General features: G+C 37.8%; 1 protein-coding gene across 1 annotated transcript; it reads left to right on the top strand.

The window, feature by feature from the left end:
• On the top strand, window positions 1–27,119 carry LOC132130861 (uncharacterized). The gene is made up of 7 exons (XM_059542700.1): window positions 1–381; window positions 688–812; window positions 1,023–1,218; window positions 11,284–11,458; window positions 13,746–13,888; window positions 14,152–14,363; window positions 25,898–27,119. Exons 1-7 carry the CDS (start codon window positions 244–246, stop codon window positions 26,271–26,273), a joined length of 1,365 nt encoding a protein of 454 aa, XP_059398683.1. The 5' UTR covers window positions 1–243; the 3' UTR covers window positions 26,274–27,119.

Here is a 27,119-nt window from a genome sequence, read left to right as displayed (position 1 = left end):
CGTGTCCGGTGGGTGGCGGTAGGTCTGCCGGGACACATTTACAAACAGCAGCACAGAAGAAGACGACGAAGCGCTTTTGTTTACTTTTGTTGTCATCTAAAAACTTCGGTTGTTTTTTTATTATTTCAAGACTCATTTATTACACTTTAATCGCGACAGGAGCCGTTGTAAGGCTGAGCGAGCGGGTTGTGTTCCTCTGTTACCGAGAGCAGCCGATAATAGTTGATAAGCTGATAATAATTGATGGCCGAGGGAAGCAGCAATCTGAGCAGTGCTCCTCCAGGAGACCCGCAGCTCATCGAGCTCATAGTGCAGCACCTGAAGAACAGAGGCCTGTTTGATGAGTTCAGACGAGACTGTCTGGCAGACGTGGACACGAAGGTGAGATCTAGATGTACATATGAACAGTCAGGGCTGTGTATCAAAACCTGGTGAGCTGCCCACATAGACAGCATTTGTGGCCATCACAACTGTCGAACACGCCCAGATTTACCTGTCTGGACATTTAGGCAACTCACTCGCTTTTGAAACACTGTCTTTTTCTATCTGTCTGTCTCTCCATCTATCTATCCATCTATCTATCTTTCTACTATCTGTCTATCTTTGTATGTATCTTATATGTTATTTTGTCCATCTGTCATCCATCCATCTTGTTTAAACTGACGTGAATTCATATTTTGTCTCTAGCCTGCTTATCAAAATCTACGACAGAAGGTGGACAACTTTGTATCCAATCATCTCAGTACTCAAGAATGGAATCCATCCATCAACAAGAACCAAGTGAGGAATGTCTTGAGACAAAGCGTGGTTCAGTATGTATCAACTCCGTGGACTCTTATTGTGTTTGTATCCGTGTGTTGTGCAGTGCTGTACTCTCAGTTTTGTTTTAAATGTGTTGTGAGAAATGTGTGATGTTTTAGAGAGCTCATTTTAAAGGAAAGGTAGCTGATGCATCACACGAGTGTATTAAATAATGTAATTTAGTTTGCACTTTTGTTGAAAACACTTGCTTTTCTTCACAGGTCAGGGATGTTGGAATCAGGAGTGGACCGTATCATTACTCAGGTGGTGGATCCTAAACTGAACCATATCTTCAGGCCACACATCGAGGATGCCATTCATGATTTTCTAGCCGCAGAGAAGAAAGAAGAGTGCGCACCGAATTCAGCCCCTGATGCTGAACAACAGGAAACATCAAGCAACACTGCAGCCAAAACACAATGAGGTGTTTCCAGTACCTGGAAAATGACAAAGTGTTACATGTGCAGGAAAAACATTTTTTTTTTCTTCCAAGTTTTTACATGTTGCACTCAACCATAACTTTCAGTATTAGGGGTGGAGCTATTTTTTGTTTGATTCCACTTAGAAGTATCTTATTCCAACATTTCTCAGCATACACTTATCGTTAAGTGTCAATATCGAACCCTAATATTGAAAGTTATGGTTGAGTGCATCATGTAAAAACTTGGGGGAAAGTTTTTCCTGCACATGTAACACTTTTTCATTTTCCAGTTACTGTTCAGAGATACTTTTTTTTTTGCTGTCACATGAAGATCACCAAAAGTTGTCCTTTCGTGCTTGGCTAGACTGGATGAAGAATCGCTGAACACTGGAATATTGGAAGTTTGCACTAATTTAAAGTGGTTGGATAGATTTATTATTATTTTTTAATTTTTTTTTTTACAGTATGTGTGTGTTTAGCATGTTACAAAACAGCAGGATGTCCAGCCCAAGCCTCTGAAGTCTGGTTTAGTTCTTTCAGCACTAAAGACCAACCGAAGCTGATTTATCCAAATTAAAATAAATGTATCTCAAAATAACATTGATAAAAAGTACATAATTCTTATTTGGACTGAAGACAGACTGAAATTACCCTTTTTACGCAACTGGTTTTATTCTGGTGATATTCTAATGGAACTTATAGCAATGTTTGTACAATAAATGTAACTTTTTAACAAAAGCCAAGTTGGTTGTATCATTTCTGCTATTGTAAAGTCTATTGCAAGAGATGACGGTTTGTTGTGGGGAAACATGCTACATAATGACATACTCCTGGACTCCTTTTAGCAGGGGCATTTCTGACAGGAGGTCATCACCAGAGTTTTTATGATTCCATCTGGACATTAAGTAAAGAGAGAGAGAGTACCCTCAAAAGTTCACCATGTTCCCTACCATGCAGACAGTGTTATGTGATTGAAACCATTTGGGGCTAAAAGCTTATCTCCAGCATCCTCATGGCATGCATTTCCAGAAAAGAACATTTTAGTAACAGAAGAGCCTCTGGAGAGGTGTCATGTCCCGGCTTGGGACAAAGGGCGACTGCTCCAGCTTGTTTCTGTCTTTCAGCACCTCTGCTCTGAGAATGTTCTGAACAGTCAGATGCTCGGTCGGATTGCTAAAGAACTTTGGTCACGTGTTTTTGACATTAGCTGCTTGTTGCAGTCTAGCTGGTGGATCCATATTCATATTCTGTGCAGCTGCAGATATTCAAATCTAGTTATGATTCTGTTGTAAATATGGTCATAATGGGATGCACAATAATACATCGTTGGTAATGTCACATCCACAGACTCTGGATTCTCATTTGGTGTGCTTGATAGCAAAATGTTCTCCATAATAGCCCAGGTGCAAGCTCATATTTCCAGCGCCGGTCTTGGCAGTTTCACTGCCGATTCTGTCCTGAACCCAGCGTCCACTCATGCCTATTAAGATGCTTTGCTGTAGTTCCTCCCCATCTGATGAAAACTGATCCTGCTCTCATTTGAAAGCCACATTGGGAATTGAGGGACTCTTTGGAGCTGTCAGCAAGCTCCTAGTGGAGCATGCCAACCTACCAAACCCATGTGTTCACTTTTACGTTTTTGAGAAGTGTAAGATTAAGGCCGGTAGGAGGTGTGGTTTTACTGTGTTTGATGATGTTAATCAATGAGCTAGTTTACAGAAAAAATTCAAATCATTATTTATTTGCCATTTTGTTTCTGTGGAACATGAAAGGTGCATTTTTGAAGCTCGTTCTGGCAGTTTTATTTTTTCATTCAATGAAAGTGAGTGGAGTCTGGGGCTGTCAAGTTCCAAAATGGAAGAAAATACCATTAAAGGAGCTCATGTACTCATGTCTTATGAAGTCATGCAGTATTTTTATGTGATTGCATTTATTCACTGAAAATCATCCCCTCTGAAGCTGTGGACTGCAACAATGGAACACTAACAACATCTCGGATGCAAAACACCATTTGTTCTCGCTTGCTTCATAGCCAAAAATTGTGATATTTGGTTTGAGATCTGTGACATAAGCTACCTAAATTTGATTGTCTCACAAATCTACTGTGTAGCATTTTGAGACAATCAAAAAAGAGAGTCCAGAATATTCTATAAGGAAAAAAGGTCAAATGGTTCTGGAAAAACAGGACGGTGAGTAAATGGCGACAAAATTTTCTTTTTGTGTTAAGTATTTCCTTAATTTTTTATTTGTTTTTAGAAGCTTTAGAGCAGGGGTGTTCAGACTCGGTCCTGGAGAGCCACTGTCCTGCAGAGTTTAGCTCCAACCCTAATTAAACACACGTGAACCAGGTAAACTAGGCATACTAGAAACTTCCAGGCAGGTGTTTGAGCTGGTTGGAGCAAAATTCTGCAGGACAGAGTCTGGAAACCCTTGTTTTAGAGTAATATCACTGGTTTTAGAGTAACATCAGATATTATTTTATTAATATACCCCACTTAAAAATGTGTAATTCTATTAGTTTATCATTTTACCCTTTCTATTGTACACCTAAATGTACGAGGGGTCATAAGGATGAATTTTGAAGATCCAGCTATGTTAGCAGCTCTTGTGTTATTCCAAGAATTATGTGTAGATTACTGTGCAGATGAATTACGGTGTCCGATTTCATCCCCCATCAGCTCTCAAAGTGTCGAAAGAAGTTGTCCAATGTTGGAAACAAGTGACACAGCACTTTTGGCCTCGTATATGCAGCAATTAAATCCCGCTGCCCTTGGAGAGGGTCGGTAATGTAGTGTGAAATTGTATGTTTAGGGCATCGGTTAGGGGGACGTCTCAGCTGACATTGCATATGTATTCTTGACATTATAAATCACCAGAGTAATTACCGAGTGGGGACGGGAGGGAGAAAATCCAACCGCCCATCCACCCCCAACCTCTCCGGAGACACAGCTGCTGGTCGCTCTCGAGTTAGCCTTCCAAAGTTCAAGCCACAACAATGAAATCCCCATTCCTCAAAAAATCCTGCTGCATCTGTTGAGTTTAATTGCTCTTCAAATTTTCTCACCCCATGGTGGAGGAGATTCATTACAGTGGCAAACTAGATCGGCCCCATTCTAACTTTTTCTGCCCAGATGTTGAGAAAGCCCAAGTGAATTGTCCCACTGAACAGAAAAGGTAATTTCCAATGCAGCTATTTGTAGGAACAGAGCAACACATGAGTCAAATGTAGCTGAAGGTTGTCACCGTGGCCTATATGGTTTCCCAGGATGCTTCATTGTATAACATGTTAAAGTGACTGATTACTCTGATTACACAGATGTCTGGAAATCCCGATTCTGATCAGTCAACCATGACATACGTGAGCAAGAATGCGGTTTCAATATTCAGACCAGCAACGTGATTGCGGATATCTGCACTCTTGAGGCTTGAAAATGTAGAACATGGCACTAGCAATGCCAAAATGCAACAGCTCAGGAAAGAAGCAACTCAAACTTTACAGACACAATATTTTTTGTATATTTTTCTGCAACCAATGAAAATAGTTCTAAAAGGAAGCACAGTCAACCATTAAGTCTTCTTGCAACACACAGAGGCAACACTTTGTTCCTGAAGGAATCAATGTTTGAGTGAATGATTCAGTGACTCACTTATGAAGATAGCTGTTTGAATATTTCTTGAATAGTTATCCAGTTGAGTATTGACCTCTTCTAGGGTTTTAACCATATATATATATATATATATATATATATATATATATATATATATATATATCATGACTTTTTATAATTTTTAAATGCCTTTTCAGTTGAGAAGAAAATAAGTATCTAATTAATTTTATTATAAATAAAGTTTTAAAATGCCATATACATTTCCAATACTTCAGATATTTTTAATTACTACACCATAAAAACATTTACAAACCATGTTTAACCCCTTTTTTAATTATTAATATTATTTTTTTTATATTATTCTTTTTTTGACTTTTGGAAAGTTGGGAGAGTCTTGTGCTAATAAACATTCTGTGCAGACCCAAATATGTGTGTACAGTATGTACACACACACACACACACACACACACACACACAAAAAGTATGCTAAACACACAAATGCCTACTCACAGCCTTGACCCGCTTCTTCCTGGAACATACTCCATTATGTTTATGTTTTTGAACTTAACGATCATCGTACCTTACCGTAATTTTTGTATAATATACAAGCTCATGGCAGCGAAGTGACGTTTGAATTGCGTGACCAACAGAATACTTAGTTTCATCTCTAAGTGTGTGTGTGTACATGCACATGGTGTTTTGCATTCCTACCTAACACCTGGAAGTATGAAAGTATTTTCCATACAGAAGAATTTAAAAAATGGTAATAATTATATCCATTTGAACCATACCTCATTCAGCAAAAGCTCTTAAAGGTCTTATCAAACCAAAATTCCTCCCTTTCAACATAATCATGCGGACATACAGTAGTTTACTTGTGTGCAATGGTCCTCAAGCCCCAGCACATGATGTACGTGCTGCATGTTGGCCACAGCTGCTCTGGTCATAACATAGTAGAGTACAAGAGTTCATGGGTACATGTATTTGTAAGAATGTGTTTGTGGGACAGGGGTCAACTTGCAATCAACAGTGAGGTTAACTGAGGTTAATGCCAACAAGTTGTGTAAATCTACTCAAAACGGTGTGTAGGCAAGAGATCAGACATTCAGCCGCTCAAACAAGGAGCATAAACACGACTTCCCCCCAAAATGTCACCTGACAGGGGAGCATAGACCAAGGTTGTCAAATCCTGCCCCTGGAGGGCAAATGCCCAGCAGAGTGTAGCTCCAACCAGTTCCAACACACTTGCCCGGAAGCTTCTAGTGAGTCTGAAGACCTTGATAACATTGGTTCAGGTGTGTTTAAATAGGGTTGGGGCTAAACTCTGCAGGACAGTTGCCCTCCATGAACAGGTTTGGACACCACCAGCATAGACAGAGATGTGTAACTAACCCAATTTGGCTGATTGGTATCATGGCATATTCAGTCCCATGGTGCACTACTCCTACTGACCTTGGCCTATGTTTCGTTCATGAGCCTAGTAGCATGAGCAAATTTTATAATTATTTACTTCCAAATCCATATGACTTTTTTACTCCATGGGAAATTAAGATTTTTTGATTTATATATTGAATCAAAGTACACCCTTTTAACCCATAGTTCACCCACAAATGAAAATTCTAAAGATATTTTGGAGAATATTGTAATTGATGACATTTTTGGGTGAACTATCCCTTTAAATTTCGTACATACCCCGCACACTTCAGCAGCCCCTGAAAATTGGGGGGAAAAAATGAACTTTCACTTTGCTGCATCAAAGTAAATAGTTTTAAAGTCACTTTAGAATTAGAATGATTATTTACTTTAGTTATCATCCTCCTTAAATCTTGACATCCAGCCTAGATCTCCTTGACATGTTCTTGAGGGATATTACAATGTCCAATGACGGAAGTGTTCTTATCAATGAATCATTTAATCTGGTTCACCAAACTGATCCGAATGTTTCATTCATATTCAATCAGACTGATCCAGTTCTCATGTTCAATTCTGATTTCAGTGTTCCAGTTGCAGAAGGTAACAGCTCACTGGAGTGAAATATTATCAGTATATGAATAACAATTTAAGTTTGTGTTCCAGAGAAAAGAGAAAGTCATTTGGCTTAGGAACAACATGAGGGTGAGTAAATGATGACTTTTAAGTGAAGAATCTCTCAACACAAACACTCCTCACACACATTGTGCTCATTATCCCTGAAAGATAAGCAGGTTTGTTGTGATGACGTAACTGTAATGTGCCGGAAAAAACTCTGGCATGGAATGACTTTAATGAAATGACATGCATTCTCTGTGATGTTGGAAATAGGTCAGTATTCAGTTCCCCAAGTGCTTTAAGAATATGCAATTAATGTGTGTCTGTCAGTTTAAATATATCGGTGGTTATCCTGAGGAAAAGAATCCAAGGAAACCTCTCCATTTAAAGCATTGCAGCTCTTTTTTAAGCTGTCATTGACTGTTCGGAACACAAGGACCCCTGTCCTGATCGTGTACTTGTTCAGATACATGATGCTTTCTCTGTGCCAGAAGGATAGCATGTACCCAAACGATAAACACAAGAGGAACACCGCACAGCAAATGTAGTAAACTTTCTAATAACTTAAACATGCGTCAGCGAGCTCAAAGAACTTGAGGAACAGCTTCAAAGATGTTTTCCATGACCCTCTGCAGTAACTAACCCGTCACATATTAAGGGAAATTTGTAGACGCAGTATCTTAACTAAACACACCGGGACTGAGCAGAGCCTCTCTGCTATTGGCAAAGGCTGTTTGTCATTGCCCTGCCACTTGTACAGACAGTAATGAATGACTGGTGTTTTATACTGGTTTTAAAATAAGAAAGCGTGATAAAAATACTAAAAACTGCATAGTTGCATACCACTACACAATTGGGTAAACAATACAGATAGATGTGAATGGTCCTTTTTTGTGGATTTCATTTCCAAAAAAAAAAAAATAATTAATAAATAAAAAGGTAATTCAAGTTGTATCATATTCTAGTCCCTCAACTCCCACCCCAAACTTACACCACTGTTTGAGCAAATGTTGCTGTGTCAGGCTGGTCAGAATGCCGTTTTAATAGTAACAGTGTAAACACTTGTGGGGGAAATCAGCCTACAAATAACGTATTGTTCTCTGTACATAACAAGAGTTGATAGGTCATTTTTGTGTTTTGTGTTTGAGCTTGAGTTTTTGAAAGTTAAAAGTTTAGGAAAATGTATCACACAGTTCTACTGATTACAGCATATGTGAAAATATATTTGCGACTGCATTTTTTAAAAAAAGTAACCGCAAGTAAACAAAAAGACAATATTTCCAATATTTCAAACCTGGGTCCTCTGTTGCACTCATGTATTTGTGAAATCCCCACAATTAAGTCACTATACAAGGTACACCTGTCTAGAACAAAGCAGAGCTGAATTTTAAAGCATGGAATCAACAATGAACTGAATGTCAAGACAATGTTCACCACCAATTGTCAAACAAGACTATAGCCTTTAGGTCAACAGGTGTTACTGTGCACGATTCACCAGTCTTTAATCATGATCTGGCATCACGTTTCTTATCGACTGATGCCACAAATCACTCTTATTTCTCAACCACTTGTCTGCTTTATAGTATTTAATGCCCACTTTTTACAATCCAATTGATTCTCAATGGAGTCCGCCATCATTCTTCTACTATCCTTGTGCATGATTGCAGAAGTAAAATAGGTTTCATATTTTTCCCTATGCCATTCCCATGTATTTTTCTGGAAACATGCAATCTTGTTTTACAGTCCTTGTAAATTTATATTTATTATCTGATAATTATATGCTATTCAATGTGTTCATGACCCCCGGCGATGATGCAATAGTCAACCACAGTGCTAAATAATGTCTCTAAAATAACTGACATTTAGTAAATCATATGTGGTTACAATTAGAATAATTTCTGCTTGCAAGGAGTACATTTACTTGCCAAATTTAGCCCATAATAAGCTTGCCATTCCTTCTCAGCCAGGGTCTCATTTCCAGAGCTGCTTGCTCTAACATATAATGGATGCAGACCATTGACACTAATGTAAGGATGCCAAAGGGATATGTTAGGTTTGGCAGGAGGCCCCGGCGAAAGCATTCAACTGCCTCTCACCTCGTGTTCCTCCACTGCTCAAGCAAAATGAAAAAATAGATCATGGTAAACAGATCATCTGTTATATACCTCAAGCAAAACAGTGCGGTGACTCCTTTTTCAATGCCTTCGATGGGGAAAATAACTTTGATTCACTGTATATAACTGCATCCAGTTAGCAAGTTTTCTTGGACTCCATAGCTATTTTAACGTGATAATTTATTGTCCAAGTGTTTCAAGGAGACTATATTTTGGTTAATTTGTAAGTTATGCACTATTTCAATAAGCAATAATTCCAGGGAGAAATTACAATTACATATTTTGACACCAAATTTGGATTGACATACAAAACTGTCACATATTATACTTATATTGTAATAATTATGATTAAGCTGTAATCATGGCCTAACTGCTTAACTGCAACCACATAATTTAGATTGGCTTACAGCTGTATATTAAATCCATATGGACATTACTTTTCATACACTCATCTCTGACCAATAACAGAATCCCTCCCAACTCTAACACTGAAAAAATATTTTATTGTGAAGTTTCTTTGAAACTATTTATAAAGTGAAAAGCAAAGTACAAACAAACTTGAAACTTGAAATTGCACAAATCAATTTCTGGTTGCTTGATATGGTTTCTGCAGTAAGTTACTTAACAGAAGTTTCTGTGTAGCCTGTGATGATATTAAGAATGTCTATTTGATTTAATGTGATAAGCAGTGTTGGGTTAGTTACTCAAAAAAAGTAACCCACTACAAATGACTAATTACTATTTTAAAATTACAGATTGATTACATTACTGATTCCTGCATTTAAAAAGTAATCAGATTACTTATTACTTTACTTTCAAGTTAGCCTACTTTCAAGTTCATTTTACTTTTTAAGTTATCAGCCCTAAAAAAATACACTACAAAGTGAAACTCATAGTTCTTTCAGTAATTTAATATTGACTGAAAAAACTTACATATGAAACAACACCTTCAACGATATCTTGCTTTTTTCCTGATAACAGCAAAATAACTTAAAATATTCTGTCATTTTCGATTGTACAGAAAAAAGTAATATATCATTTGAAACTGTAAAAGGTCTACTTTTATTTGTATACTTTCACAATGCCAACAAAACATTGTGCTTTTGTAAAATAAAGTTATAGTGTTATATACATATATTAAGAAAAATAAGTAAATATTCAAAAACTATTCATATGTTTCTTTTAAATCTTTTAATAAATAAGTGATTCCTTGTCCTGGGTCTCAAGAGGTTATCTTGGAGCACTGTTGGGTTATATATCCAACTAATTGAGTCTGAATGTGAAAATCCCATTAGGTCCATCTAATAGATTTAACATGTGTACTCGCCACCTGATAGCTGGAGGCTACATTACTGTACGATCATATGACTATGGTGTGAATTACAGGATGGGAGGGTGGGGGGTTATGACGCCCTCCAGAGTAAGTCAAGACAAAAGGTTGGGGTTGGGAGTACATAAACATTTTTAATTCTACATTGGTTAGCTCTGTCTAAATGAAACATATCAGTAATATATCATTTCATGCATGATTAAAAGTTGGTCATATTGTCTTTCGAAGTACATTTATTCATAAGGTGAATGGACATAACATACAGCACAAAATGAAATGTATTCATATAACAAAACTTTAGTTGAAATTTATCATAACCTAAATGTATGTATGTATGTAATTTGCTGTTGTTAAATCTCATGAGAGGACGAGCTGGGCAATAAGATGAACGGGCGTTACTATCATGGATTTTTACATCTCATCAGAAGACAAAACCGGAACTATTAATTTGATAATTTAATATCTAAAGCTATAACTTTAACAATTGTGGAGGTCGGGGCTAGATATCACACTTTTTATGCCATGCATAAAAAAAATGTGTTAGACTAAATACAGTGTGTAGCTTTCAGGAAAATGTAAACAGTAAAAAAAAAGGAAAACAAAAATTACAGCAGCACAAATCAACAATAAGGGAACAGAAATTCAATTCAAGTTTCATCAAAAGGATGCATACAAAAATAGCATTAGGACTTTTGACTTAAACCTTATAGTTGGCGATACAACCACAGCCCTCGTGTCAACTAGCCCCGGTCTACACTTTACGTGCTGTGTGAACTTCGAATAGACGCACGGTGCTGTCGTCTCGCCGGTGACTGTGATTGGTCAGCACCTGCTCGCCTCCTTCATCCAAACTGACATGAGTTGGAGGAAATATAGGCAGCATCCATCCCCCCGATCCTCACTACGCGTCTGCGCTACTCCCTCCGCCGCGTGTGCTTCATTCTCTGTGGTAATGCTACAGTGATCCGAAGACATTGACAGTTTTACACAGCGTTATCATCATCACGAGACATGCGTGTGCTACTGACTATAGTAGTGTTTATATTGTTTTTGGCGGTGAGGCAAACACACGCGACTGATTCCAGCAGCGCTCATGACACCTCACAAGAGAGATCCCTGAACATCCTGAAGAGAAGACTCTCTCTGCAGAACACAGGTAGGTTGGTTGTAATAGGGCTTTTGCGCAGTGCATGCACAGAAATTCAAGAACAGCTCGTAAATGCCTGGAGCTGTTTAAACTGCTTGCATTAAAGCTGAATCAAACTTTTAGATGTTCTATCAAACAACTTATCTAGATTATGTCATCCCGGTTAGCACAACATTAAAATGCATATTCTAAAATGTTGTATTTTTTTAAACCTGCGTACATCAGTTGCCAGTTATATATATATATATTTTTTTTCTTTTTTTTTTTTTTTCAATGCTATATAGCTACATAATATTCACATATATTGTACATACATAATAAATATGCATTTGAACACCGTTGCGACGTTTTGGCCCTCATTACCACGTCAAAACTGGTAGCTACATACATTCATTAAATTTTTTGCCACGTTTCTTTTTCTTTAAAGCAAAGAAAAAAACGTAGACATATTAAATGGTGAGACTTTGACATTCTATAATAATAATTAGGTGTTCTGACTTAAAAGCTGTGTAGCCTAATCAGAATAACCCTTACCTGTAGGCTATTTAAAGACCCCATGAAATGAAAGTTTTTTGGGTGTTAGCATCAATATGTTAGTCTTAAGGTTATCTATAAGGCAGTGTCCTACAAAACAGACAAAATTCGCATTTAGAAAATAAAAGCATTCAAAGCTTACAGTTTGTCACTTCCACCAAAACAGCTCAACGATAATTTATACACACACAAATGAACTGGCTGTAAAAATATGGGAATATGGCAGGATTGAGCCAGAAGATTCAAATAAGAGGTTGAAATCAGACTGATTAACCTCTGATAAATCATTCCTGATCCCCTCTGTTTAATTTTAATGTTGTGTGCAACAAAATGTTTTTCTATGTTTTCAGGTTTGACTGTAGTAATAATAATGCAAAAACTGTAATACCAAAGCAAAATGTAAAATAAATAAAATCTAAATCTTTACAAAAAGTTGTCTTTGAGAATGTCTTAAATATATATCCAAATCCACAACTTAAGAAAAATAAGTAATTATGTCTAAAACCAACTAGAGAATTTATAAGCCTTAGTCATAATTGAAAAGTACCTAATATAAAAATATTTTAGAAATTGCATAACATTTTAATTAGATTAAAATGTTTAATTATCATGAAATTCTCTCAAAATACAAAACAACAAAAATATAAAAAATAACAAATGAACTTATCTAAATGCTCTACTAAGTGACATAGCTGCAGTTGTCAAAAGCTTTTTAATATTTACTGCCATAGAGCTTTAAATTACACATGGTGCACATAAATTTAGAACACTGCATTTCAAACCATACCAAAGTCCACGCAGAGATACAGTTTTCACAAAGCTCTATCCTGCAAACATATCAGACATGGAACATTTAGATTATTTTGAATGTTCTCAATTGCAGTCCTTTAAACAATATCCATGTTATCCATTGTGACTTATAGTTGTTGAATTATTTTATAATCATATTTTATACAACTGTTTGTTTAGAATTTAAATAAAAATGATTTTAAACAATATTTATATGAATATAATTCATACAAATTATATACCACTCAGATGCATTGGACAGATAATGTAAAAATGCTACAGTAAAAACCTGTTAATCAGTTACCTTACCATATATGGTAGAAAAACTGTAAATGGATACACATCACATATGTAATTTTACTGTAAAATACTCTCAAGTATGTTTTTACAAGTAAAAACTATACAGTGCATAAATAATTTAGTGTCTTTTTATTTTTGTAATAAGTAATGTACATTAGGGTGTTTTGTGTTACATTATCTGTTGTTTAAGGATTGTTTATGGCATTATTTTAGTGTCGTGTGTATTGCCCTGATGGTGTTTTGCATGACCCGAGTACTAGTATTAGCCATGTTCTATGGACAGGCCACTTACAATTAATATTCACAGTGTTACTATAGCAAGGACAATGTGTAATTGTGAATGTAAAAACTGTAATGTGATGAAGGGAAGTCGTGGCTTAGTGGTTAGAGAGTTTGACTCCTAACCCTAGGGTTGTGGGTTTGAATTTTGGGCCGGCAATAACACGACTTGAGCAAGGCATCAAACCCCCAACTGCTCCCTGGGTGCTGCAGCATAAATGGCTGCCCACTGCTCCGGGTGTGTGTGTGTGTTCACTGCTGTGTCTGTGCACTTTGGATGAGTTAAATGCAGAGCATGAATTCTGAGTATGGGTCACCATACTTGGCTGTATGTCACGTCACTTTTTTTTCACGTCATTTACTCAATGTTCTCTCTCCGTTGACCATTCTCCAGCGGAGATTCAGCAGTGTCTGGTGAACGCAGGTGATGTGGGCTGCGGGATGTTTGAGTGCTTTAACAACAACTCCTGCGAGATCCGCGGACTACATGACATCTGCATGACGTTCCTCCACAACGCTGGCAAATTTGACTCCCAGGTAGGACCCTGACTGCTTCACCTATGTACTTAAATCACAGTGTGCACAACATGAATGCATTTAACATTTAGTCTGAGGTTGGGTTGGCATCTTGAATGCTTTGCACTGCAATCTACAGCACCTCGTCATGGAGAGCTGGCAGTTTGCTCGCTATGTCCATATCATTAGACATGCTTGAGCTGAAATTAACTTAGTCAGCATTTTGCCATTTACTGCATGTGCTAACGACTTTGGCTTGATGAACGACTTGTGCATCACCTCAGGGAAAATCGTTCATCAAAGATGCGCTGAAATGCATGGCCCATGGACTTCGCCACAAGCTCAGCTGCGTCAGCCGCAAGTGTCTGGCCGTGAAAGAGATGGTGTTCCAGCTGCAGCGCGAATGTTACGTCAAACACAACCTCTGCTCTGCTGTGAGGGAGAACATAAACGTCATGGTGGAGATGATCCACTTCAAGGACCTATTTCCTAAAGGGTGAGTCCTTCAATATAGGGGTGTGCGATATTAACAAAAAAATTATATCCTGATATTTTCTGGGATTTTGTCAAAAGCAATAATTCGATTTTACTGAGTGTGTTTTTATGCTTGTTCCTGGACTGGTTTAGGCTTTTCACATTCTCATATTCTGTGCAATGGTTAATTCACAGCAGAAGCTGACAGAATAAAAAAAATTATTCATTAAGGAGTGATATGTATTTTTCACTTTAAACTGATTTGCAGGGGTATTTCCACCTATATAAGAGCATATTTTGAGATGTGTTAATCATCTTTTACACTTAACCAATAAATTCAATTAGAATAAAATACTTTAGTGTGTTACCATTGAACAACATTTTTTTTTGCACTGAAGAAGTGCACAGAAGCTGCATCTAAAGTAGCATTTAGATGCATTTACACTGCAGTTACCATTGCATAAAAATTATTTGAGATTAATGTTTTAAAATAATTTTGTAAGAATATGAAAAAAATTAAATGATACTTTAAATATGAAACTAAAACTGCCTTAATGAGTGAGGTATTGAGTCATTCACTCAACTGATTTGTTCAACCAGATGATTCATTCAGGAACAAAGCATGTGAATCATTGATTTGTTCAAAAATGCTGATTCATTCAGGAATGAAACACCACAGAGATGCACAATAGTACTGCTGTGGCTTTGTTTAGAACCATTCTATTAGCGATATAGTGCAAAAAAAAAAAAAAATCACCTTTATTTTATAGTGCTTTATACAATATAGATTGTGTAAAAGCAGCTTCACAGTTTTAAACAGGAAAACATCAGAATCAATTATGTCAACTCAACCATGAAGACAGCTCAGATTCTACTGTAACATCTCATTATTCACCTCAAGTCAGTTCAGTGTTCAGATAGGGCTGCAATAAAATTCTATATAAAATCAATGTCACATTTAAAATTGGGATATTATTAGAGAAAAAGCAACATGCTTACACTTAATTTACCAAAACACTTTTGTATAAAAATGTCAGCTTCCACATTGTTCAAACAACAAATTAGATATTATAGTTGATGATACATATCACACTCCCACTTCAATATCACATGCACTGAATCTTTGGAAGAATAACCAAGTAAAGGCCCTTCCACACCAAGAACAATTATTATAGATTACTATGAATATACTATACTCTATGCGATAACTACAAACCCGATTTCTAAAAAAGTTGGGACACTGTACAAATTGTGAATAAAAACAGAATGCAATGATGTGGAAGTTTCAAATTTCATGATGACACATCAAATGTTTAAACTGAGAAAATGTATCATTTTAAGGGGAAAATAAGTTGATTTAAAATTTCATGGCTTCAACACATCTCAAAAAAGTTGGGACAAGGCCATGTTTACCACTGTGTGGCATCCCCTCTTCTTTTTATAACAGTCTGCAAACGTCTGGGGACTGAGGAGACAAGTTGCTCAAGTTTAGGAATAGGAATGTTGTCCCATTCTTGTCTAATACAGGCTTCTAGTTGCTCAACTGTCTTAGGTCTTCTTTGTCACATCTTCCTATTTATGATGCGCCAAATGTTTTCTGGATGCAAGGTCTTCCCCTAAAAGAGACGACGTCTGGATGGCAACATATGTTGTTCTAGAACTTGGATATACCTTTCAGCATTGATGGTACCTTTCCAGATGTGTAAGCTGCCCATGCCACACACACTCATGCAACCCCATACCATCAGAGATGCAGGCTTCTGAACTGAGCACTTATAACAACTTGGGTTGTCCTTGTCCTCTTTAGTCCGGATTACATGCGTCCCAGTGTTCCAAAAAGAACTTCAAATTTTGATTTGTCTGACCACAGAACAGTTTTCCACTTTGCCACAGTCCATTTTAAATTAGCCTTGGCCCAGAGAAAACGCCTGCGCTTCTGGATCATGTTTAGATATGGCTTCTTTTTTGACCTATAGAGTTTTGGCCGGCAACGGTGAATGGCACGGTGGATTGTGTTCACCGATAATGTTTTCTGGAAGTATTCCTGAGCCAATGCTGTGATTTCCATTACAGTAGCATTCCTGTATGTGATGCAGTGCCGTCTAAGGGCCCGAAGATCACGGGCATCCAGGATGGTTTTCCGACCTTGACCCTTACGCACAGAGATTGTTCCAGATTCTCTGAATCTTTGGATGACATTATGCACTGTAGATTATGTCAAATTCAAACTCTTTGGGATTTTTCTCTGAGAGACTCCTTTCTGATATTGCTCCACTATTTTTGCCATAGCATTGGGGGAATTGGTGATCCTCTGCCCATCTTGACTTATGAGAGACACTGCCACTCTGAAAGGCTCTTTTTATACCCAATCATGTTGCCAATTAATAATAATTCATTACATTTATATAGCGCTTTTCTAGGCACTCAAAGCGCTTTACATAGTCAGGGGGTATCTCCTCATCCACCACCAGTGTGCAGCATCCACCTGGATGATGCGACGGCAGACATATTGCGCCAGAACGCCCACCACACATCAGCTTATTGGTACAGTGTCCCAACTTTTTTGGAATCGGGTTTGCATATCAGTGTACACACCGCATGATAATATTATGTTTGTTTATTATAAGCATGGATTGCAGCTTTGTTGTATACAGCTTTAAAGGTGCTGTGTTTTTTTTTTTTACTTTACTAAAGCATAAAAAGACCAAAATATGCTTTCAGATTTTAAGGGAAACATGCTGAGTTCACATACTTGTTTCTTTGAAAAGAGTGCTACAGCCAGTTATTCTATTTTGAAACGTGTGTTCTGTGTCAGAATTCCTGTTTTTGTTTTGGTCTGTGTGAATCGGCATCCATCGAAAAAGCCCTATGACCAGAGGAATATTAAAGCCACACTATGTAGTTTTTTTTTACCTTAAAATAATGTCTGTAAAATTATTTCAGTGGTAGAACACCTCTTGACTAGTGTTGTCATGATACCAAAATTATTGTTTCGAAACCGATACCTAGTCGAGAATTGCGATGTAGCCGCACTGGGTTGTACATAATAATTAATTCAAATGTATATATATATATATATATATATATATATATCATATTACAGTTGCATTAAAATTATTGAAGATGAAAAATAGGTCAATTGTGTATATTAATAACTCATCACAAGGCACTGTAATTTACTCATTAATATTTTAATATTCTATTCTTCATATCAATTATTGTGATATCTTTTACTAGAAATTAATGTAAATCAAACGTAGTTCGTCCAGCAAACGGCCGTAAGATTAACTTATTAACTCTCAGTAACGCTATCACTTCTTATAATTCCAGGACAAATAGTTTCTGGCCATGAAACCATTCTCCTGTCCTTATAAAATTTAGATTACTTAAAAGTAACAAATAAGCTTTGTAGCTAAGATTGACATTTCATTGACTTTGTAACATGAGCAACGTAGACAGACAATCTGGAGTATATGGAATTTAATAATTAAACTAATAATACATCAAACTACGATTTATACAGAGTAAATACGCGTACGACAATATAGACAGTAAACTTTGTACAAGACATAACGGAATCCAAATGAGAGGGAGAGAGATAGAGAGAGAGAGAGAGAGAGAGAGAGAGAGAGAGAATGAGTGAGAGAGGATGAATGAGAGAATAGGCGTGATCACAGAATCACGCGCTCAGTTATGCAAACTCACAGACAGTAACCCTTGAAAGACAACAACGAATCAAATCAGAGACAAACTTTAAGCAGCATTTAAATCTCCATAGAGAATGATACTTGCATGGTTCTCTTTGTGTATGCGAAAGACGAGCGTGCGTATGAGCAGCGTGAGCGTGGTCCCGTAACTAGGCATGTTCTTTCTGTTTTCAGGGCTGCTGCGGAATCGCGCGATATTTGAAAGGTCCAACAAAGCAATGTTTCAGAATTCGTCTTCCTCGTGTGGAGAGGCGAATAGGTGAATAAACTTAGTAAAGAAAAGAAAACAAAAGAAATAAAAGATAAAAGCTCCCAGAGGAGCCATGGAAAAGGCTGTCCTCTCAGCCGCCGTGCTGAGAGTGACAGCGATAGGAGAGCAGACCGAGGCCGCGAAGAAGGACCAGCAGGGTCAGAAGCCTGGAATCGAAGAAGGACTAAGAGCAAGAGAGGGAGGAACTTCCTGGGTCAGCTCTTATGGCTTGAAATGGTTCACGCCTCTGTTAGCATGAACAACCAATGAACGCCCGCGATCTGAAGCGGGAAAAAGTTCCTTTGTCTCTGTGGAAACACCCACTCTACTAAATGATGGCTTATCAGATTTCAACAGTGATATTCTAGCAAGTTCGTAATTCCAGATTTATACATTTTTCATTAATTTCCTTTATATAAGTGAGTCCGTCAAAGCATGACGATTAAACAGATACCAAAAATAACATATATAAATGATCAAAACATGAAGTTACATTCAAATGTAGAATAACACACATTTAAAGTTTGATTAACACACGATAAACTGCAGATACTCCAATTTATATGGGGAAACATCTACTGCACAAAAAGCAATAGTTAATACATTTAGAATACCTTGAGAGAAATTAGCCAGTAAGCTGGCTTTTTCCTGTCCTGTTTCCCAGTGGGATCATAAAGTTTTATGAGCTGGTCAGGGGTAGGGTTACAACCCATGGTTCTATTTGAGAACATTACACCAAAAACATTTCCCATTTACAAGTCATACTTATAATCCTCGCATCAGAGGATTAACCATTTTTATGCAATACACAAACCTATTCAAAATACATATTATTAAGGACTTACATACCGAGCGTAAAGAAAAGTTTGTGTGTGTGTGTTTAGGAATGTGGGGGTTTCGTTTCTCCTTTGAGGCTGCTCACATGACTTTGGAATGTCTCATCCTGTGTCGTAAATAATTTAAATCCAGCCAGGCATTTAGTGTAAAAAGGTTTCATTTTATATGCCTGAAATCAAAATCTAAAAGTGTTAGGTTTGCATTGTTTTAGATTCAACGAACCGTGATTCATTAGTTCAGAACCCATGAATCGATGACCTGCATATCCGTTAGAGCGATTTCGATACTTTTTCGATACTTTTTCTTAACAGGGAAAATACACTCTCAAATCTCATTGATGTGCTTTATTTTAAAACCGGGACAACATTCTAATCATATAACACACTAATAAATGAACATATGAACAGCAGATATATTAAACATTTGAACAAAATATGAAATATCAAAATATAAAAAATAAAATAGAGCAATGACATTCAAGGTAAAGAAAGAATAAATTTAGCAGCATTATCTCAGTTATCATAAGAAACATAAGAGTAATACATTTATCTTGATTCTGAACTTTAAATAAAAATATGAACAGTGATTATATTAAACAATGTTTCTGAACTCAGAAGATTAAATGTCAAAAGATAAATAATATCAATTTAAGCAATGGCATTCAAGTAAAAAAAAAAAAGCAAATAAAATTTAGCAGCAATATCTCAGATATTGTAACTTATTCTGTCAGTTGTGCAACCTTTTCTTTCAGAGGAGAAAACTCAGCCAGTGAGCTTTAACAAAGTCCTTTCTGGCTTTAGTGAGCATCATCTTTTTCTACCAGTCGTGGACCGGTGGCCACAGTATCACTTGTGCTCGCACATGCAGCCTAGTGATGCGCGGGTCGGTATTTTTCCAACCCACGGGTCCCGCTTTTATGAAATTATTTGGCCCACCCCAGCCCGCAAATAAAGTAATATTCCTTAATCCACCCCGACCCACGCATCGAGGACATCACGGAAGATACGTTGCTACTAGACTCATATTTCTCATTGACTGAAGCTCCTCCCTCCACAGCAGTGTGCGAGCTCGGCGCTATTAGCAGCGCAAGCGCAGCTCGTAAACAGCTCGGTGAACTGTTTCATCCTGTCAAAGAGTTACTCAAGATGTGACGGAGCATGTGATTTGTTGAATGTAGTGAACGAATCCGCCCCTCACTGAACGAGATCGAGAGATCTTCTCATTCGAGAACAAGTTGAATGAACTGATAAATCTCGTTCGTGAATGAAATGAATGAGTATACAGGGTCAGTAAGCCAAGCATGTAAATTAGTGATGGGAAGTTTGATTGAACTGGTTCTTTCGGACGGTTCGATTCAATGAACCGGTTGAAAAAAACGGTTCAGCGGTTCTTTTACGCTCGACGTAATGGCATCACGTCTATCAAATATATATATATATATATATATATATATATATATATATATATATATATATATATATATATATATATATATATATATATATATATATATATTTTATAAGTCAGTAATCATAACTTTAGTCAGTTAAAAACCTCAAAGTTTACGTTTGAGTTTTGCAACAACGCACCCAAATACAGTAACAGCAATAATGTGCATACGAGGATTTAAGTCTTAAAGATATAAAGTAAATAAATTAGGTGTCATCAGCGCAGATGTGATCCACTTACTATACATAATCCATTGCGATGTATTTTTTATTAAATGAACTTACGCTTCAAACGCCAGACTGCCCTTGATCCAAGCCCTCCGTTTACCCGCGCTCATAACATTAGCACAGAATCAGTTCAGAATCAATCACCAAAAGAATCAGTTCGGTTCAGACGCGCTGTGAGTCAGTTGGCTTCATGCTGAATCACGCATGCACAGTATCATCAGCTCCTTGGCTCTCGAATCGGACGCGTCCGAAAGAAACGGTTTTTGGTTCAGTGTACTGATGATCCGAAAACCGATGCAACCGGTTCTTGACTCAAGAACGAGAATCACTCTAACTGGCACTTGCTGCAGTTCAGTTTCATCAGCTGCTCTACTCGTGTTCATGTTCTGTTTACTACAAACGCAATTTGTGAATGTGTCATCATCAGAGATGGGACCAAGTCACACATGTGCAAGTCTCAAGTAAGTCTCAAGTCTTAACCTTCAAGTCTCAAGTAAGTCCCAAGTATTTTTTTCTTGGGCAAGTCAAGTCAAGTCAAGTCACAAGTTATGTCAAGTCAAGTCAAGTCAAGTCCTGTAGTAAGTCAAGTCAAGTCCAAGTCAAGTCACCTTATTATTGTAATTTTACCTGCAGAATCTGATCTTAATAAAGTTAAAAGACAAGATATAAGTAACAGTAAATTAAAATAATTTGGATTTGCATTGTAAATACTCATGTTCAGTAAAATACATCATGGAATCAAACAAAATTGTAACTTCATAAAATTATTTATTTTTCACTTCTGCCAACAGAAACATTGAAATTTTCAACATTGAGTCCATAAAACAAATAACAGCTAAACATCCAACAGACTCCTCTCTGAACACCCCCCTCTCTCTCTCTCTCTCTCGCAAACGACGTGACGTGACATTCAGCCAAGTATGGTGACCCATACTCAGAATTCGTGCTCTGCATTTAACCCATCCGAAGTGCACACACACAGAGCAGTGAACACACACACACACACACTGTGAGCACACACCCGGAGCAGTGGACAGCCATTTATGCTGCGGCGCCCGGGGAGCAGTTGGGGGTTTGATGCCTTGCTCAAGGGCACCTAAGTCATGGTATTGAAGGTGGAGAGAGAACTGTACATGCACGCACCCACAATTCCTGCCGGCCCGAGACTCGAACTCACAACCCTTCGATTGCAAGTCCGACTCTCTAACCATTAGGCCACAACTTCCCCTCAAACACAGTTTACATACAACATTAAGTTCAAGTTCAAGTTGCTTTATTGGCATGACATTTGAGTTACAGTATTGCCAAATTTAGCATTTAGATACAGAATAAAATATGATTACAATAAAATACAATACAATAAAAATAGCAGCAGCTGATAATATTTCTAATATTAATAATAGTAATTATATACAATTAAGAATATCAAATAAAACAGTTGAATACAATAAATGATCCCTTTCGTATGGTGTGTATGGTGTATAAATATTTAGCAGCTATTGTGACTGCCGTCTCATTCTCTCCAAGTATATAGAGTAGTTTCTCTGAGTCATTTAGAGACAAGAATGAACGATTCAAAGCTTCAAACTGTGGGAAGAATGTTTCTCTTGTAGTGCTGTATTTGGGACAGACAAGAAGGAAGTGTTTCTCATCCTCTGTTTGATTCAGCTCAGTGTTTGCCTCTCTTCTCTCGGTAGCCAGGATCTTTTATGTCTACCAATCTCTATTTCCAAATCATGATCACTGAGTCGATATTTTGAAAGGATTTGTCTTTCTTTTAATTGCTTGAGTGATAAGTAATTTGCCAGTTTTGTGGTTCTGTTTAGGGCCGAATAACACTGGAGTTTGGTTTGGAGCTCAAATTCATTTTTTCATTTTTCATCATAATTATACTTCAGATTTTTGTCAATTAGTTTCTGAATGTTGGGGTTGTGATTGGAGTCAGACTCAGTTTGGGTTTCCTTCATCAGGTGAAGCACGAGTGTGTCTCTCTCTCTCTCTCTCTCTCTCTCTCTCACACACACACACACACACACACAATCTCTCTCTCAGAGTACATCCGTAAGTCATTACCTCTATTACAAGGTATTGCACTTGCAAAATATAAGATTCGAGAGTCTTGTCTGCAAGCCGAGCACGATGTGGCCTATCCCACCATGTATGCGCCACCGGTATGCGCGCTCATAATGGAAGCAACGCGGTCGCGACTCGCACGCGGTGCGACACGCTCGACGCCTCAGGGGCGCAACTGCCCGAGCGCTTTGGAAACAAGGAGAAAGCGGCGCAACTAGCGATTTCCACGCGTTTTTAGGCGCGAATTATTGACGACAAAAGCGATGACCCTCAGTACCCCTCAAGCTGAGATGTTGATGTGATGTGATATCTGATCTAAGTGGGCGTGGTCTGCGTAAGGTAGAGAGGGCATGACTGATGATGTCATGACATGACAACGCGATTCTCAGCCTGCGCTCCAGCTGAGTAATCAATTTTATTTTTTAAAAATAATTTATATATTTTATATTCAAACTGAAAACATAATGTGATTAACACTCAAGTCATTCAAGTCATCCTGTCTCAAGTCAAGTCAAGTCCCGAGTCTTTAACTTCCAAGTCCGAGTCAAGTCTCAAGTATTTTATTTTTTGTCAAGTCAAGTCACAAGTCATAAAAATAGCGACTCGAGTCGACTCGAGTCCAAGTCACCAAGTCACAAGTCCCCATGTCTGGTCATCATTAACTATATATACAGTACAGATATTTCATAAATCATCCCTTATTCCTATTAAACATAGAGTCTTTAGAGTCTTAATTTTTGTCCAACTTCCCTGAAAACCCCTTTGGCCTATACATTATCTACAATATACAGATAAGAAACATTCATTTAAAAAAAAAAAAAAGCAAAATAAAATATAGTTATATAGATGTTTAACAAAATACTTAAAAAATTACACGCATGCGTATCATATCATAAGTATCATAAGTTCATCGGTTCAGTGTACTGGTGAGCCGAAAACCGATGCAACCGGTTCTTGACTCGAGAACGAGAATCAGCTCCACGGTTCTCAAATCGGACACGTCCGACAGAAACGATTCTCGGTTCAGTGTACTGGTGACCGAAAACCGATGCAACCGGTTCTTGACTCGAGAACGAGAACTGCTCCAGCAGTGGGCGTGTTCGTTCATCATCTGGCTCGGCTCGGTGATCATCTTCAGAGCAGTTCAGTAAGTGTACTGTTTGAGTAAATTAATTACTCCGGGATATTGGTTTATTCTGCCTCAGGGGGAGTGTCAGTCACGTTGAAAAAGTTAACAGCTTAAGTCATTTGTGGATTAATGCTTATTGGAGACGTGAACCGTTTCAAATGACTCAGTTCGATTTGGTGAACTGGTTCAACCGGTTCACTAAGAAGAACCGGCTAAATTGAACGATTCGTTCACGAATCGGACATCACTAATGTAAATCTCGATCAGCAATCAGCAGATACAAAGCGCAGTTATAGGTGCTGTGCAGATACACTCGTTTTCATATTTAGCATACAGAACATAACTCCACATTTAATCCCCGATTAATGTGAATATTATATATGAACTGTCTGACCAAACAATTAAAATGTTAATTATGCAAGAAAACCTCGTGCTTTGTTCATCTGAACAACTAATTTAAACTATTTAATGCGATTATGCACACATTTTACCAAATCAGTTTAGTAAAGCCACTAATGCAGCATCTTGCTGTAGGCTAGTGCTTTTTTGGTGCTTGAGGAGAAAACACAGACGTCCATAGGGAGGCACTGGAAGCGTGCGTTGCACACACCAACATGAAATATGTGTCTTACAAATCTGGAACGCAGTCATTCCTTGAAGTATCGATACTAATAAATTTAGGTATTGTGACGTTTTTAATTTCCAAGAATCGCGATACTTTTGAAGTACCGGTGCACCGTGCAACACTACTCTTGACTGGATGAATTCTACCTCCGCTGCTACCTGAGCAGCCTCCTAGCTGCTAGAACCACACTCTGTTAGTTTTGTGTTCAGGTCGGTTCAGTCAGCTTAGTCAACAAATTCACATGTATTGCGCTTCCCACAGGCAAGGCTATACAAAAAATCAGCTCATCAACTTTCGTTGTCAATTGCTCTGGTTCCCGTTGCAAGTTCTCAATCCGGCCACACAAGTGAGCATCTAGTCTGAGGAGGGGGAAGGAGAAAAATGCTCTGTAATATTTTGAATTTGGACCGCAGTACCCATTTCAACAACTAGTTGTCAATATCACATACTGCACCTTTAAAGGGTTAGTTCACCCAAAAATAAATATTATGTCATTAATGACTCAAAAATACATTTTTGTCCAAAAATAATGACTTTATTCAGCATTGTCTTCTCTTCCAGGTCTGTTCTGAGTGCATTCACAACACTGCAGTTATGCTGCTGACATGTTATCTTTGTTATTGGGCGCACCAGAAAACACGACAGCAGCATCATATATCAGCAGCATCATGAACGCACTCACAACAGACCCGGAAGAGAAGACAATGCTGAATAAAGTCGTAATGTTTGTTATTTTTGGTCCAAAATTTATTTTTGATGCTTCAACAAATTCTAACTGACCCTCTGATGTCACATGGACTACTTTGATGATGTTTTTATTACCTTTCTGGACATGGACAGTATACCATACACACAGTTTCAATGGAGGGACAGAAAGCTCTCGGACTAAATCTAAAATATCTTGAACTTTGTTCCCAAGATGAACGGAGGTTTTACAGGTTTGGAACGACATGAGGGTGAGTCATTAATGACATCATTTTCATTTTTGGGTGAACTAACCCTTTAAATGTTCAAGCTCTTTAAAGTAGGAAGGATTCTCATTGGAGTTTATTGTTCATCAGCTGGAAAAATATTTTTTAAAGTGATTCCAATGATATTGTTCCAGTTATCATTATTTTTGTGGTGTGACTTTGCTCTTCTTTTAAATTTAGAATTTTTTTTAGCACTCTATCTTTATTATTATAGTTATCGTTCTTGGTGTGAATTGGATTTAGCTGTGGTTTTACTTTCCTAACCGTCTCCTCTCCTTCACTGAAAAGGCCCCATGTGGAGTTAGTAAACATCCTGTTGGGATGCGGCGAGGAGGTGCGCGTTGCCATCGCCCGCCGAATACGAACTCAGTGTGAGCAGAACTGGGGAGCTCTGTGCAGGAGTCTGAGTCTCTGTGCCCTCGGAAAGGTGGAGAACCAGGCCATTTCCACCCTCACCCCTGTCCCAGACATCACCACCCCCTCAGGAGCCAGCGGCAACTCCCTTCCTCCCGTGAGCCCGCTTCTCCCTGAGGCTGATGGGGAAACGTTCTGGACACTCACAGCAAGAGATGAAGATGAAAATCAGTCCTCAGGTCCTCACCACCATGCCTCTGATGCCGAAAAAGAGCTGAAGAGGTCTCTGAATGCCACCAAAAGGAGGTGAAGGGTAAAAGATTCTCAGTGCCTTTAGCCCACACGTCCAAAAAGGTTTGTTCAGCACTATCCCTGCCTCGCTCAAGGACAAATCAGCTGCAGTCTCCAGTGCTTCTATTATGAGAGCACGAGCGATGACAGGGTATTTCAATGTGATATTACATTTAGAACTGCCATCGTCATTGTGTTTGATTTGTAGGTCATTCTGTGAGAACGTGGACTGGTACAATATTTGATAGTCTCAAAAATTGCACAATATTTCAGTGACGTTTCATGTATTTGTAGATTGTGGACTAAGTGCATTCCTCAGACTGCAGACTCTTCAGAACGCTTAGAGGGAGTCTGTCAGGCTGCAATTCTGTGAACAGCATTATTACAAAAACTGGGCCTTGTGTTTTGTGATGACATCATTCCATCCGCTCAGTATTTGTCTGCTTTGAAGCGAGGCCATTTAGGTGAACATCACAAAAACACGTCTGGGTCACATCTCACCCCAAAAGAAAAAAAAAGGAAATATATATTAATAAATGGAATGTTCTTAAAAAACAGTATTTAAACATTGGATTACACTTCCGTTCTATAGTTTGGGGTCAGTATACTTAAAACAATATATATAATTAATATAATGAATACTTTTATTTAACAAGCTAGTGACAGCCAAGATATTTATAATGATACAAAAGTTTCTTTCAAAGGAATCCTGCTCTTTTGAACTTTCTGATCATCAGTATTAAGTTATTCTTTAATGAATGGAAAGTTTCAAATAACAGCATTTAGTTTCAAATGTCGAATTTGGAAATGTCTTTACTGTCACTGTTGATGTCTTGAGCTTGTCCTCGCTGAATAAAAGTATTCA

This window comes from Carassius carassius, chromosome 47, assembly GCF_963082965.1.
Source record: "Carassius carassius chromosome 47, fCarCar2.1, whole genome shotgun sequence".
In the NCBI taxonomy this organism is placed as follows: Eukaryota; Metazoa; Chordata; class Actinopteri; order Cypriniformes; family Cyprinidae; genus Carassius; species Carassius carassius.
The sequence above is the reverse complement of the archived record's forward strand: the minus strand, read 5'-3'. Positions and strand labels throughout refer to the sequence as shown.